Here is a 14,103-nt window from a genome sequence, read left to right as displayed (position 1 = left end):
TTGAATGAACTCTTGCTGTGGTTTACTGCATTTTCTGTCACATTTGGATCAAATACCAGCAACGGGCAAAACATTTCATTATATCGCATAAAAAACACACTAGACATGTTAACAATGCATATTAAAAACATGGTAGCATAAGATTTAGTAATCCTGAAAAATCTGGAAGTAGTATAATGCATCCGTCCCACTTCACATTGTTTTTTGCTGAGTATCAATATTCAGGTTCCTCTGAAGTAAGAATCTCACTCCCAGATGATGGTAAATGCTTTATAATCAAATTTGAAAGCTAATACACATCTTGTATTTGCTAAATAACACTATGAAACAATTTTCTCCACTAATTATTTTCCACGGAATACCATGTGATATACTACTGTCCATTCAGCTGAAAGATTATTATTTGTTAAACTGCAGGAAATCTCGCAGGCTGTATCCCACACTGAGCACATGTGCAGCCTACCCAGGCAGCAGTCAACGGTTAACCTGTAATTAAGTCACCAACCTGAGGTACGGCACTTATCGATCGCACGAGACATCATCTGTTGGGTGAGGTGACAGAAACAAACTCCGCTCGCGGTGTTACCTACCGGCACTAATTGGATTTCTGTCAACGTTATCACTTTGACAACACAACAGCGGCTCATTGTTCCTGGTGCAGAAGCAGCACGAGCAGCAGGAGCAACGCAAGAAATCATGAACGGTGGAGGTGCACGAGGCTGCGGCCGGGAGAAGTCGCAGAGTGACTTGTTCTTTGGATTTGGGCTCGTGTCAGCAGCACAGATGCGCTAGGGCTGTGTGGGGCAGAAAAGCAGAAGCAGGTTTTAAAGGGCCTGCTCGCTTCCTGAACAGTGCTAGAAATCCACACTGAGAGGAAGAGATGACACAGCAACTTCAGTGAAACGCCGCTTCCTATATCTGTGTTTGTGACAGGGCAGCCACAGGCCCGGGTGCGGGAGAACGGCACAGGGCAGGCGGACGGCATGGCTGCCCCCGGCCTGACTCTCTCTTCCTACTGCAGTGAATAAAGTTTATCTAAACACAATTCCCCTTCCTTACGCTTCTGTCTTATCTCCCCCACATTCACTTCCTACAGTACAGGCAGCAAAAGAGCATCCTACAGGGGCCAAAAACAGAGCCTGCACAGTAAGCACTTCTGTCATATTTCTGTGCACTGCCACACTGAAATAGCACAAAACAATTCAATGAAGGTCATTCCATGCCATACGCTGAGCACTCATCAGCGGTCTGACTGCACCGTTCCTGCAAATCACTGAAAGCACCACGGAAAATACACCGGTGGCCTTCATGCCTCGTCTGCTGTGGTTAGACTGGGGAACGTATTCCCAGAGGCCTGCATATGCTCTGTAGAAATCTCAGACACTGGGATTTATTCATGTATTTGTTTATTTAACTTGTTTTTTTTTTTTTTTTTTTAGATTCACTATAGCCAATAGCCAATGTTTTTGGCATTATTTAGTAAAATCTAAATCATATTTATTTAATAATTCCTTTAAGCACTGATAAATATTTTGAATAGCACGAATGAAGGAAATTTTGTTATATTTTTGTTTTGAAAATCCCTCTTTTAATAACAAGCAATCAATAAAGACATAATTCTATTGAGGCCACATCATGTCTCTTCCTAACAGACAAAAACTTCACATGCAAATTCAATCTGCACACCTCAAAACAGTAGTTTTTATTAACCTGCTTGAAGTGCCTTGAATTGTTTCTGTGTTGTGACCTAGAGATATGGATGAGAGTTATAAAGATCCTGGCACTTTTGTTTATTTAGGTTTGACATTTTTAAGTGGTGTAACTGAAATAGCCTTGCAGTCTCTGACACTTAAGTTAATTATTACTTTCTCTGGGGCAGAGTTCTGTTTTCCTCCCACACAATAGGCGAACATCAGCTCTGAAGACGGGACAGAGGAGCCATGTTCTCTCAGTTGCACCCAGTTAATCGTCAGTCACACCATTTTATGAACTGGAACTAAAGTGTTGTTGGACAGACTGTTTGTCTCTTTCAGCTTCTGCACAGACTCGGTTAATTCGTCTCTGCAGTTGGTTGCCATAACTTTGGTCTATTTTCTTCCCTTTTTTGCTTTCTTTTTCTCTTTTGGAAGTGGCAGTATTCATGTAAAGAATGGTAGCCTACATGGGTTTGAAGAGTCTGTATCTGCAGTAAACAGCATCTAAACTGGTTTACCTAGGAGGCATTTCGATGCTTTTTCTCTTGGTGAGGGTCCTGTTGGACCTTTTTGGCTTAACGTAAAGCACAGATTGAATGCTCACCTTTGTTAGTCCCACATACACTATGTATAAAACATGAAGAACTTCCTCTAAGAGAGCAGTTGCTTCTGAGACAAGACTTCAAAGTGTTACTACCACATCTAAGGACTGTTTTATCCAAGTAGAAAAGGAATGCATAATAACTTCTGTACTTTAATGATTTATATATAAATTAAAGATTCAATTTTTTATATATATTTTTTAAGATTATTATATACATAGCAACAGGATACCTAGATCTTCACATTCTGGGCTGTAGCTTGTGTGCCTAAAATGAGTGTTTGACTGGCGTGTAAATACTCGTCGAGAGCAGACTGGTTGTGTGACTTCTTTCAAATGACTTTTCTATTTTAATTGTATTGAAATACACATTGCTAAGAACAATGCCTGGATCAAACCAGACCTGCACCCCAATCGCAAATTACAATAAAATGCTTGATCACAGCTTCTTGTTTGACAGAGTATTCCTCATTCCACCTAATGCACAACTGCGCTGATTATCTTTGGCTTCAGTGTCTCTTTCATCGTTTCCCCTCTTCTTTCAGATTTTTTCTTATTCTTCGCCACAGATTCCGCTAGTAAGGTACGCTTAATCTCTTTTTGATTTTTTGTTTATTTATTTAGGTATTGCCTTCTATTTTAACATACTAAAAAGTACCTTGTTTTTGTTTTTGTCTGGCAAGTGGTTCAAATTTCTGATCTGGTCCGTATCTGGATTCAAAGCTTGCCTGACAATTAAAATGTTGTCGAAAATGCACTTATTTCTGACCTAAATTAGTGCATGTTTTCAGTGATTGGAAGTGTAATTCAGGGCTTTACATTTTTGTGGGATACAGAAGAATCAAAATGAACGGTTACTTTACTTACTATACTTAATTAAGCATATGTTTTTTTCTGTCAGGGTCACTAAACATTCCTGACTTTAGTCAAAAGCTGCCTTTGTAGCCACAATCCCCAACCGAAAGAATGCTTAATGGGAATAAAGTTCCTGATGTAACTAGCAGCAAGGTTGCACAAACAATTTCATACATACTAATAGGTTTCTACGCCAAGACTCAGATGAATAAAGGACATTCATGATTCATCGACATCATTTTACAAGAGATAAAGAAATAAACTAATATAATTTCCCCTTCAAAACCAATTTCACATAGGGGAAGGGGGCTATTCACCAGGACACCTGGGAGTCATTTAAAGCTTTATTTTCTTCAGTGTCCAGCTGCTCAATGGTCATGCTGATATTTAATTGCAGAACTGAAGACACCAGTGGCAATCTTACCATAATCAATGCACTAGTGAAACACAATGTGCCTGTACGTACTTTTCAGTGGATATAGAAAAACTACAGCTAATTTAGTGCTGCTCCATTATGTCAGTGTTTCTTTTACCGGGTAAATCGTCTATACATTTGTATTTCTGAGTTATTCCCCTACAGAGTGTTTTCATTTGTAAACTTGGTGCCTGTAGAAATAAATAAACGTGCTCTTACTGATTTAGATACAGAACAGCCTTACTATAGTCATTAATCCAAACTGGCCACCAGTAAAGCAGAGAAATGTGCTGGTTTCATCACGAATGCGTGTCAATTTTCTTTTTCTGTTTCTTAGCATCAATATACAAAATGCTTATATCTCCATAACCATTGTATGTTTTAAAACTGCTGCGCTATGGATATGATTTAAAGGGCTTTTTCATCAGCCATGGGCCGATCAGTGATTTGTAAAAAATAATTTGATTCCTTTTATTGTCACCCTTTGGGTAATCTTTAGAGATTTTATATTTCAATATTCTTTTATCTCAGGGTTTTGGTAGACAGTGAAGAGGAACAATGAGAAATCACACCTGGAGCTTTGAAGTCATATTGAAGATATGCATACGTTAAGTGTGGTTTTGATTAAAGGACAAGAGCAAGCAAAGAGGAAGGGAAATTGTCTGAAGAAGTCCAGAAGGCGAAAGTGAAAGATTGAAAAAGCAAAGAATCTGTTTGAAACATTTACTCATTAACTGAAGGTTGTTCTTTTGGCCTGTTAAAAACACAGAGTTCTAAAGTTTAAAAGAAATTTCTTGATGTTTCAGCAAAGACCCGCTATAAATACAAAACGCTGTGTATATTTAGCTTTTATATCCAGGCTGTACAAAGATTATTCAGGTTCTACATTTATTAATTTATATTGAATGTAAATTGATTCTGCGTATCTAGCTTTTTTATCATACAAATGGAACTTGTTCTTTATAATATTCCTTATCAAATATAAATAACATGTAACATATGCCCCTCCTACGCACACACTGACACAAATACATACACACTTACATACTAAGAGAAAGTGTGGGTGGCTTACTTAAATAATTAAATAGTTTTGGTGATCTTTGTCTAAGGATGTTTTAGTCAATAGATAATAATGATTGCAAATAAATATACTGAATACATTGAATACATATTTAATATCATTCATATGAATTTATTCATGTTTAGTGAATGACATTTCAGCCCTGTTTGCAGTTGCATATTCCATTTGTTCAGCGCAGATAATGAAGGCATGCTGGACCGAGTCTTTTCCGATCTCTTCAACGAAGGCATCGTTTTTGCCCTATGTGCAGTTATTTAATTTGTGTGGTATAACATTTCACTATTCAGAGATATCACACAGTATTCAAACCTTCTTCATAGTGGATATTTTGATTTTGTTGAGAAAATAAAAATGAAACCAAAACGAGGAAGGTATATAGATTTATTTAACCACTAAACTATGATGTTGCACTTTGTTGTAAGATATTAATGATGTGCTTGCAATTTGTGATCAAAACCAACAGTCGCTCTATAATTTATGATGTTAGGCATTCCTTATCTGGATGATGTATCTGGGGCAGATTTCAGACTCTGATTGCCTGCAGCCCTTGTCTGTGCTATTTTGTGGACCTCTCCCTGGGAGAACACTGAAGAAAGCAGAAGTTTTTAGGTGTTTCCATGATGAAAGATACAATATTTGTATTTGGAATAAAGATACAAGTTTGCCTGATAAATTAATCATCTTAAGGCTCAAATTTACAAGCATTGGGTCGCCAAATTTTAGCTCTGCAAATATGTATTTGTATTCGCCACCAGTTCATATAATGGTTTTGCCATAATGTACTGGCACTGCTTCAAAAACACTTTGTAATGTTGGGAGGCCGGGTACTGGTATCATGTGCAGTAGGGAGAGGAGAGGAGTTCTAGCTGTTGGGTTTGGATACAGGCATTGTGTATGTATTAATCAGATGTAGGATTCAACCCATACACAAACACAGGTCCAATGGGTGTGGTTTTGATATGGGCAAATTTTCATTTGATTTCATGAAAACTGAATTAATCATTTCCTGATGTCTAAGGACTGTTCTAAAGTCGTCCTTTATCTTAGTTACGGGTATTATGAGTCATTCTGTATAATTATGAAAATGATTTGCAACATTATACAGAATTAGGGCAACACTCTCAAATAACACTCAGACTAACACCAGAAAGCTCTTGTCTGAGGAATAATTTTCCTGCCTTGTTGTCATTTTTCTTTTCTCTACAGAAATGGCCCCACTAAACTCCAGCAGTCAAACTTTTGGGGCCACCTGAAAATCTGCCAGAAATCATACAAAGAGTGGAATTCTGAATGCATACTGTTTTGCATAATCAATGAGAGATTTGAATGCACAGGCCAACATTAGCATACATTTGTAGTTATTCTCTAAATCTTAGTGTAGTTCAGCAAATAATACATCACTTTTTTTTCCATTCTACACAAAGTGCATTTGTGGCTAAATTTGCAGACCCCTGTTCAAAAGCTTTCAGTGGAGATATATTTATTACAAACCTAATATGATTGTGGAAAATTAAATAATGCAATAGCTGTTTAATGAGAACTAAGCAGAAAATTGAATCAACTTTGACCTTACTTGAACTGATAATAAGTGGTTTAGAACACATACAAAGGGATATTTGTAAAGCATGTCTTTTGGATGTGAATGTTGTGACTCATTAGCCTCTCGAAGGGGCCCGTGTAAATCTGGCATAGAAACGGGTGGCAGGACAGAATGCTACTCAGGTTATACAAGTTCAAAATTAAGGAAGATTGACCTGGGTTAAAGCTATAGGTCAGCTGTAGACCTCAGGTTGAACTGCGATTAATGCACCCGGGCGCTTGCAATCGTTATGAAATCCCTGATCTGCATGCTCCCACAGAGACAGCAGCACTGAGATATTCACAGAGATGTGCTCTTCTAATCAAAAACTAGCATTATTCATAAAGGTATTAGAGACAGACCTAAAAAAAATATTATCGAATCATTTTATTAACAAGTGGAAATTCCCTATAAAAACAGTACCAGCTGAAACATGTCTTTCTGTACTCTATTGGTAACTTTACATTCTCCAGACTGTCTTTAAAGCATGCTACATGTTTTAAATACATTTGTGAATTGTCTGGTGCAAACATATTAAATTCTAAAATCAAACATTGGATATTAATTTGATATTGCTAAAAGAAACAGTGTGACAATGTGAAATAATTATTAGGCCTGCCAATAATACACTACATTACATTATTTGTCATTTAGCTGATGCTCTTATCCAGGGCAACTTACATTTGTACCCATTTATACAGCTGGGCATTTTACTGGAGCAATCTAAGTGAAGTATCTTGCTCAAGGGTACAACAGCACTGCACCACCAGGGATTTGAACCCACAACCTTCTAGTTATGAGTCCAGAGCCCTAACCACTGCTCCCAGTGCTGCCAAAAACAAAGTAAATGGGAATACTTTGGACTATTACCATTCATAACATCTGAATTCACAAAACATACAACTGCATAAAACATGAACTTTTATATGAATCCTTCATTTGAAAACTTGATTTGGAATAGTGAACAGAAAGTAAAATACATAAGATTTCCATTAAAGATGAATTAATTAATTGTCCAATTTACTTTAAATTTGATCAATTTAAATATCTTAAATTGAATAATCTCCTCTGCCTCAGTTCATTAAATATTGCAAGGCAAGGACAAAGTGCACACGATCGGCACATTGATCGGACTTTCTTGGAAGAGGAAGCCTCCTTTTCTCTGATACAGCACTTTCTTGCTCAGTTTCCCTGTACAGTAAACGCCTAACCGGAGGACGGCACACCTCTGTAACCCAGAATTTGCAGAAATGAGATTAACTGGTCTTTCATGCAGTCAGATTACAGGCTACAAAATGTATAGAAATCCGTGTAACCTCTACACTATATGTAACCCTCTAATATTCTTGCATATTGAGACATTGATACATGTTGTGCACGATTGCTTAACCAGTGTCTGTCCTGTCTGTGTGTTATTTTAACTGATTGAAACAATAGGATTACCTGGAATATGTCTGCTGAGGTCTGATGAGTGAGTGAGTGAGTGATGACTGAGGTTAAATATGTATTGTGTACCAGCTTCACTGCTGTGTGTGAAAAATGGCAATATGGTTATATTCTCTGATACACCAGATAGAAACAATGGATAGTATATTTTTACAATTGGCACTGGTACATTACGAAAAGGGATATAGTGTGATGGTGAGTCATCACTGGTAAGACGCTTCATTTCCTTACTTACATAACATAGCCGGCAACACTGGCCATAGAGTTCAACATAGAATTAAACTACACAGCCAGATCAACAGTATTTTTAAGAATTTCAAGATTTTCTCTGGGTCAAAAAATGCACTGCACATGAGGGTTTCTAATTCATTCCAAGTTTCAATCTTTGTTGCAAAATAAGAAAATCATTGTAATACAGAAGTGCGGTAAAAGATTCAGTTTATAGGAAATAAAATCATGTTGCATCAGCTCACTGTCAGACCTGAAGAAGAAATGGTGCAAAGTTTATTTGAAGCAAGTCCAATTGTGTAACTTTCAAAATGACTCTGAATGACTACAATAGAATCGCAAAATTGACTAATTTAAGGGCCGGTCTGTATCTTTCCTGTTCATGGGTGAAATGAGGGACACCAGTATAATACATTATTTATTTGTTCTACTCTTAGTGTAATATGTGTGGAAACTAAATGAAAAAATTAAATGTGGTTCATTACTTCCCAACACAAAAGATGCAGGCTTTAATAAAACATAAAATGTACCCTAAGCAAGAAGGCCTTAAACAAGGCGCACAGCATGAATTATTGAATTCGGGAGCCGCGGCGCATCATCGAGGGGTGTTACACCAACGGCGGCTACAGAGGGTGTTTGTTAAAGAGCACAACTGCACATTCCTGAAATGTTTTAAATTGTAAACTTCTCAAACCCCTACAACATCATTCTGATCTTAGGCTGCCGGAGGAGAAAAAAAAAAGCAAAGCTCTCTGAAGCTAATGTGAGATGACAAGACCCTTTTCATCACAGCAGGCAACCTTTTAGACCAAAAGAAAAACTTAATACTTATTATGGTATTAATTGCTTGACGTGGCACTCCCAGGTATGGGAAACCTTTAAAAAAGAAAAACTCTTTAAAGTTTGTTTGAACTTTGGAGGCAGTGTAACACAGCCATCAAGTGTTGTATTTAGCATTGCCGGTCTCTAGTAGACAGTCCAATTATGAAGTCTGTAAGGGAAAGTGGACAGCATATTGAAAAGGTCTGACTCTGCGGTTGTTTTCACTGACAGACACCCAGGACAGGTCTGCGCTGCTGCCACACAAACATCTTCACTGATGCTGTATTGTTGCAGTATAATATCTATCATTATCAAGCCCTTACTGCGTGAAATCCAGTTATGGCATTTGCATGAGCACAGTTACACAAGGCCTACTGTCAAATCTATGAACATTGTCATTTCGTGTGGTGAACATCTGAAAAACTAATCGGGCAAATTACAGATTAGAGAGGGTTTGTGAATACTATTTTTGTCCTTCCTAGGCCAGAATATCCATGGAGAATCCATGACAAAAAGAGGAGGCGTCATCGTGACATGTTAATTCTCTTCTTTCAGGCCTTAGCGAGAAGATACGCATTTATTCAAGCCTCTTTTCAGTTTTCCCTTTTCTCGATCACTGTCAGCTCCTCGGAATTTGTGGCTTTGTTGATTTGAATTTGTCGCTTGAAATCAATTGTGCATGTAACAACAAATGAAATGAAGAATTTTAAATGTAGAAATTTCACCATGCTAAATTCCAAAAGCATATAGCAACACCAGACGCATTCTTTCTAAAGTCAAATACAACACAACCCAAAACTACAAGGCCCAAGATTAAAATAAAAACTTTAAAAACACTTAGTGGTCTTAAATGCATGTTTCAGCAATAGTTGCGCCAGGCTGTTTAACTTCTGACACTACTCAGAACACAGAGAGCCAGACTGTTTGGCCACCAGCGAGAGGGATCTGTGATCACACATTGTTTCCAGGTCAGAAGGATTGCGGTGACCTTGAACTTGACCAGTCGAGCTCATTCTTATCCTGAGCAGAGCTTTCAGCCTCACCATGGTAGTGAATGTTCTTATGCAAGGTCATCATTGATCTTTGACATCAATCCATTCAATCCAAAGTTAACATTGTGTTTTACGTGTACAATCAATGTACTGTAGAGAACCTTTTCCCTATCATTGGTATCTGTTTGTTTGGCAAGGCCTGTGAATTGATTGGGTATTACTATTGTTACCTTATTGTATTGTAAGGCAATGCCAGCTTAGATATTTAAATACCTAAAAGCATTCTTTACATAATCTGTTTTGGAGATCTGTTTGAGTCACCAGCTGATTCTGAAACCGTGAGACATGTCTAAAGCTGGTGTGTGTAATGATCATCATTTATACACTAAACTATCCTCATATTACTTGGTCCCAGTATATACAAGTCTCATAGGAATGCACTCCTAAAATAGTCCCATTAAATGTCCAAATCTGATTGATACAAAGCATCACGTACACTGCAAAATATATATTTTCATGACAATATTAATAAAACCATAAATTTGCATTTATCTTTACAAACATGTGTTTGTATACCTATTCAATATTGAAAGACCCTTGATGGAGTATTGTTAAAAGAAAAACAATAGCAGAGGTTTAAGGAAGTTCTTGGCAGTTTTCAGTGGCTTAATTCACATGACAGTTAGGTGCAAAAACATTGAATATGCTGGTGGTATGAATTTTTTTTTATATTGGGGCTCACAACCTAAAAATGTATCATAAGTCATGATGAAAATATATATTTTTAAAAAAAGAAAAAAAAGTGTTTGATTTCTAACTTCGTGGCACATTCATCTACAGTGCATGGCCGTATATCTTCCTTGTATCCTAGTCTTTGTTTAATGATAGTTTTCAATACTTTTGTTATTTCAAAAAAAGGTGTTTTATCTTTCAATACATCTGTATTTAGATGGCACATTCCAACTTGTGACCTTGGTATTTGGAAATTTATAGACAGAAGGTTCACTTCATTGTCACTACTGTACACGTAAGTGTGTTTTATCAGTATTGCTAAATCACCTTGAATAACAATCACCTTTGTATTCACCACCACTGGCGTTTACACAAAATTAACGCTGATAATGGTCCTCATTACCAACACATCTTGTAAAAAACACTGCATTCGAGTTTCACTGCACACCGACTCCACCACAAAAAGAGATGTTACAAAACCTTATCCTGAACATCCAGCTTGGATTTAACAGCACCTTTGAAAGCATCAGTCCACTTTTTTCGATTATTTCATTTTGCAAATATAAAAAAGAGGTTGTTGCAAATCATTGATGTGTGTCATAAAAAAAAGTATTACATCAAAATAACAATAAAAGACTTTCTATAATTCCTTTTTCCAAGCAAGTCAGACACGAGATCAACCTACCTGTCCATACCAATTATATTCCAGCATTGTGAGGAGGGAGAAGCGCGGCGACACAGCGCTCTGCGATTGTTCACAACAGTTTACTGCCCACCGCGCCGACACAATAAGAAACTTGGAGCGACTTTCCCTTTTCCAGCTAATGTGTCTGCAAATCTACAACTTCCACTCCGCCACCGGCACTGCCACAATTGCAGTTTTGTTGAAGTGTTGCACTTTTTAGTGCTTAGACCTGTTGATAATGAACCTGAACCCATTATTTTGAGTCAATGAATTGAAAGAAATAGGGCAAAGAATGAAAGCCACAGGGCCAATTACCAGCATTCTTTGATGTATTACTTGCTAGCACTCACCAAATCACTCTGTGCCTTTGTCTTGATCCCTTATGTTATTCATTAATTATTCTGGCAGGGTCAGAGTTCAGATAGCTAATTGTGCAGACGGTCTTTCTTGGTGGGGATTCTCCCAACACTGACACTCTCCCCGGCTGTGCCCAGCCACCTTGTATTATGCCAATTAATCCAATTCTTGGCATTTTTTTGTACAACCTCCCACTTTCTTTATGTTTCATAATCTCCTGCTCTGAAGTTTTCAACGGGGCCCTCACCACACTGGACAAGAGGGATTTAGAGGCGCTGGCAGGTTGCTCTTGTTCTCTGGGGTATTATTCTTCTCCCCTGGAGGCCTGTGGTCTCCGCCCGGCCTAGGTGGACAGATAAACCCCCGCTCCGATCCTCCTCCTGGGACCTCCATCAGGGAGCTTTGTGACTCTACTCCTCCCTACGAAGCTTTGCACTTCAAACACATCAATACAGCTTCAGCTGTCCACGGCCGGACCTTCTTTCAGTGCTTATACTTTCCTGACTGATTATTACAGTCCCATCCTCACTGTGCCTTCTGATCTCTGAGATATTCTTAACAACATATATATATATATATATATAAATATATATGCTCTGGAAAAAATTGAGCCCACTGCAAAATTATCGGTTTCTCTGGTTTTATTATTTATAGGTACGTTTGGGTAAAATGAACATTTGTGTTTTATTCTTTAAACTACTGACAACATTTCTCCCAAATTCCAAATAAAAATATGAATGGAATGGAATGGCTGCCATACATGTAGAAATGCTGATTTAAGAAAAATGTGCAGGTCTCTTAATTTGTTCCAGAGCTGTATATATATATATATTAATTCTGTCTGGCTTTCCTTCAGGAAATGTAGTGTATTTTCCGGAAACTCAGCCTGCTTGAGTTTATTGTGTACTGCCACTGGGATAACATTCCCAGAATCCTCCAGCCTTCAGTCGAATACATACAGCAGAGGTGTTTTCCCAGTCGTTTACTGTATGTATAAAAACTAAGACGGAACCAGACACCATTTATAATACAGCGCAGACAGTAGGGCTTGTGTTTTTAAACCTTGTTTCTTTTTACACAACAAACAATGAACATTTGAGATGCCAATAATTAATGGTTTCATAATTTTGTACTTATTATTTACTCACAAGGTGAACAAAGCTAATTTACATGAAAAGGGGGTGAGTTTCTCAGGGTTATGCTGGTCCAGTTGCTAAGTTCAGCTAAAGGTACTGGGATTTAGCACAGTTTACTCTACAGGTAATGGGGTGAGGATGGCTATTACTACAATAAATACGAAATATCAGAAATTCTGCAGACCTAAATTATATGTATGTTCTCACTGTGTACTCAAACACACAACCATGCTTGCAAACCATGTCAAGCGAATCATGAGAAGCTATTGTAGCCCGACAGTGGTCACCAATCAAGGGGAAGTATTTTACTCAGAGCTGGTGTATATTCTGTAGGCAAAAAGTAATTAATGGTGAAGGCAACCAGGTGAATACAGAGAGCTGTGCTGTTGCTATTTGGCAGGGAGCATCTGTCTGTCCCTTTCTAAAACTGAAGGTTTCAGGCTGTTGGGGGTGAACTATTTTGGTGAATGGGATTCTAGGCGTGCCAGCGAACTCGCATACAACCCACAGAATGGAGCTAAATATCCAGCGAGGTTCAGCGTGTCTTCTAAAGCTACAACTTTCAGACTGCCATCCCCGCCCGGGACTGAATTATTGCACACTCCCCCGAGGTCCTGATCAAACGTGAGACATAATGATCAGGCAGAAAATGCAATTGAAAGTTATGAAACAAGAAGAAATATTTATCCTCAAAACAAAGAACCAGTCAACAAGAGAAAGACATCCAGAATCCTTTTTTTTAAATGACAAATTGCTTTGTCCTCCATCTACCATTTAAATAGCTTCTGTGAGTCAGTCCATTTAATAAGCAAACTTTAACAGTGCTTGACAGTCCACTTATACCAACAAAATTGTAGCTGAGACCAGTTAAGAACAAGGCAGTGTTTCTTTACATTAACCTATACTTTGTTATGTTTTAAGTAAATTAGAACATGAGATAAAACTGAGCTTTGTCATAGGGTGACCAAAACATAAATACATTCATAATTCATCCATTCATTCATTTAACTGTTGTATCTGTACATAAATTACCGTACTTAATGTTTAAACCCAGCCTTATAAGAGATGCTTCTGTGCATTTACATTGATAATCCTTGGAAACAAATTCAACTTTTCCAGTGTATATTAGCTTATCTTTGCCTGTGATTTGTTCTGTTGGCTCATTTAGCACTTGACCATCAAGGAATAGTTCAGAGCAACATAAAGTCTCCAGCATTTCACAGTGTAAATCAAATTCTGCTTTCATTTCAGTGGAATACATTATTTTTAGCGACATTTTCAGTCTGAAAAAACAACCCTTTGACAAAAGAAGACCAAGAAGTAAGAAATAGGTTTTCTTTTTCGATGAAACTATGCCAAGTTATACAGTTTTCTCATTTCAAGGTACTATGCAATCTTTAGTTTTTGGTTAGCATGTATTTTTTTAATTTTTAAAGCACTAATGTAAATTAATAGTGACTGCTCCTCTCTGATAAGATGT

The 14,103-nt window shown here is 37.6% G+C and overlaps 1 protein-coding gene across 3 annotated transcripts in view; it reads right to left on the bottom strand.

Annotated features, from left to right (window-relative positions):
- tfec (transcription factor EC) overlaps positions 1-14,103 on the bottom strand; it is a 40,482-nt gene that overhangs the window by 19,244 nt on the left and 7,135 nt on the right. The window contains exon 1 of one of the 3 annotated variants that reach the window (XM_066724262.1): positions 591-783. The exons of the other annotated variants lie outside the window; for them this stretch is intronic. Within the exon in view, the coding sequence (XP_066580359.1) occupies positions 591-698 (108 nt within the window). The 5' untranslated portion in view covers positions 699-783. Of the gene's footprint in view, positions 1-590; positions 784-14,103 lie in introns of those variants that run through there. 3 annotated transcript variants of the gene reach the window in all.

Source organism: Amia ocellicauda, chromosome 15 (genome assembly GCF_036373705.1).
Source record: "Amia ocellicauda isolate fAmiCal2 chromosome 15, fAmiCal2.hap1, whole genome shotgun sequence".
Taxonomy (NCBI): Eukaryota; Metazoa; Chordata; class Actinopteri; order Amiiformes; family Amiidae; genus Amia; species Amia ocellicauda.
This window is presented reverse-complemented; position numbering and strand designations above follow the sequence as displayed.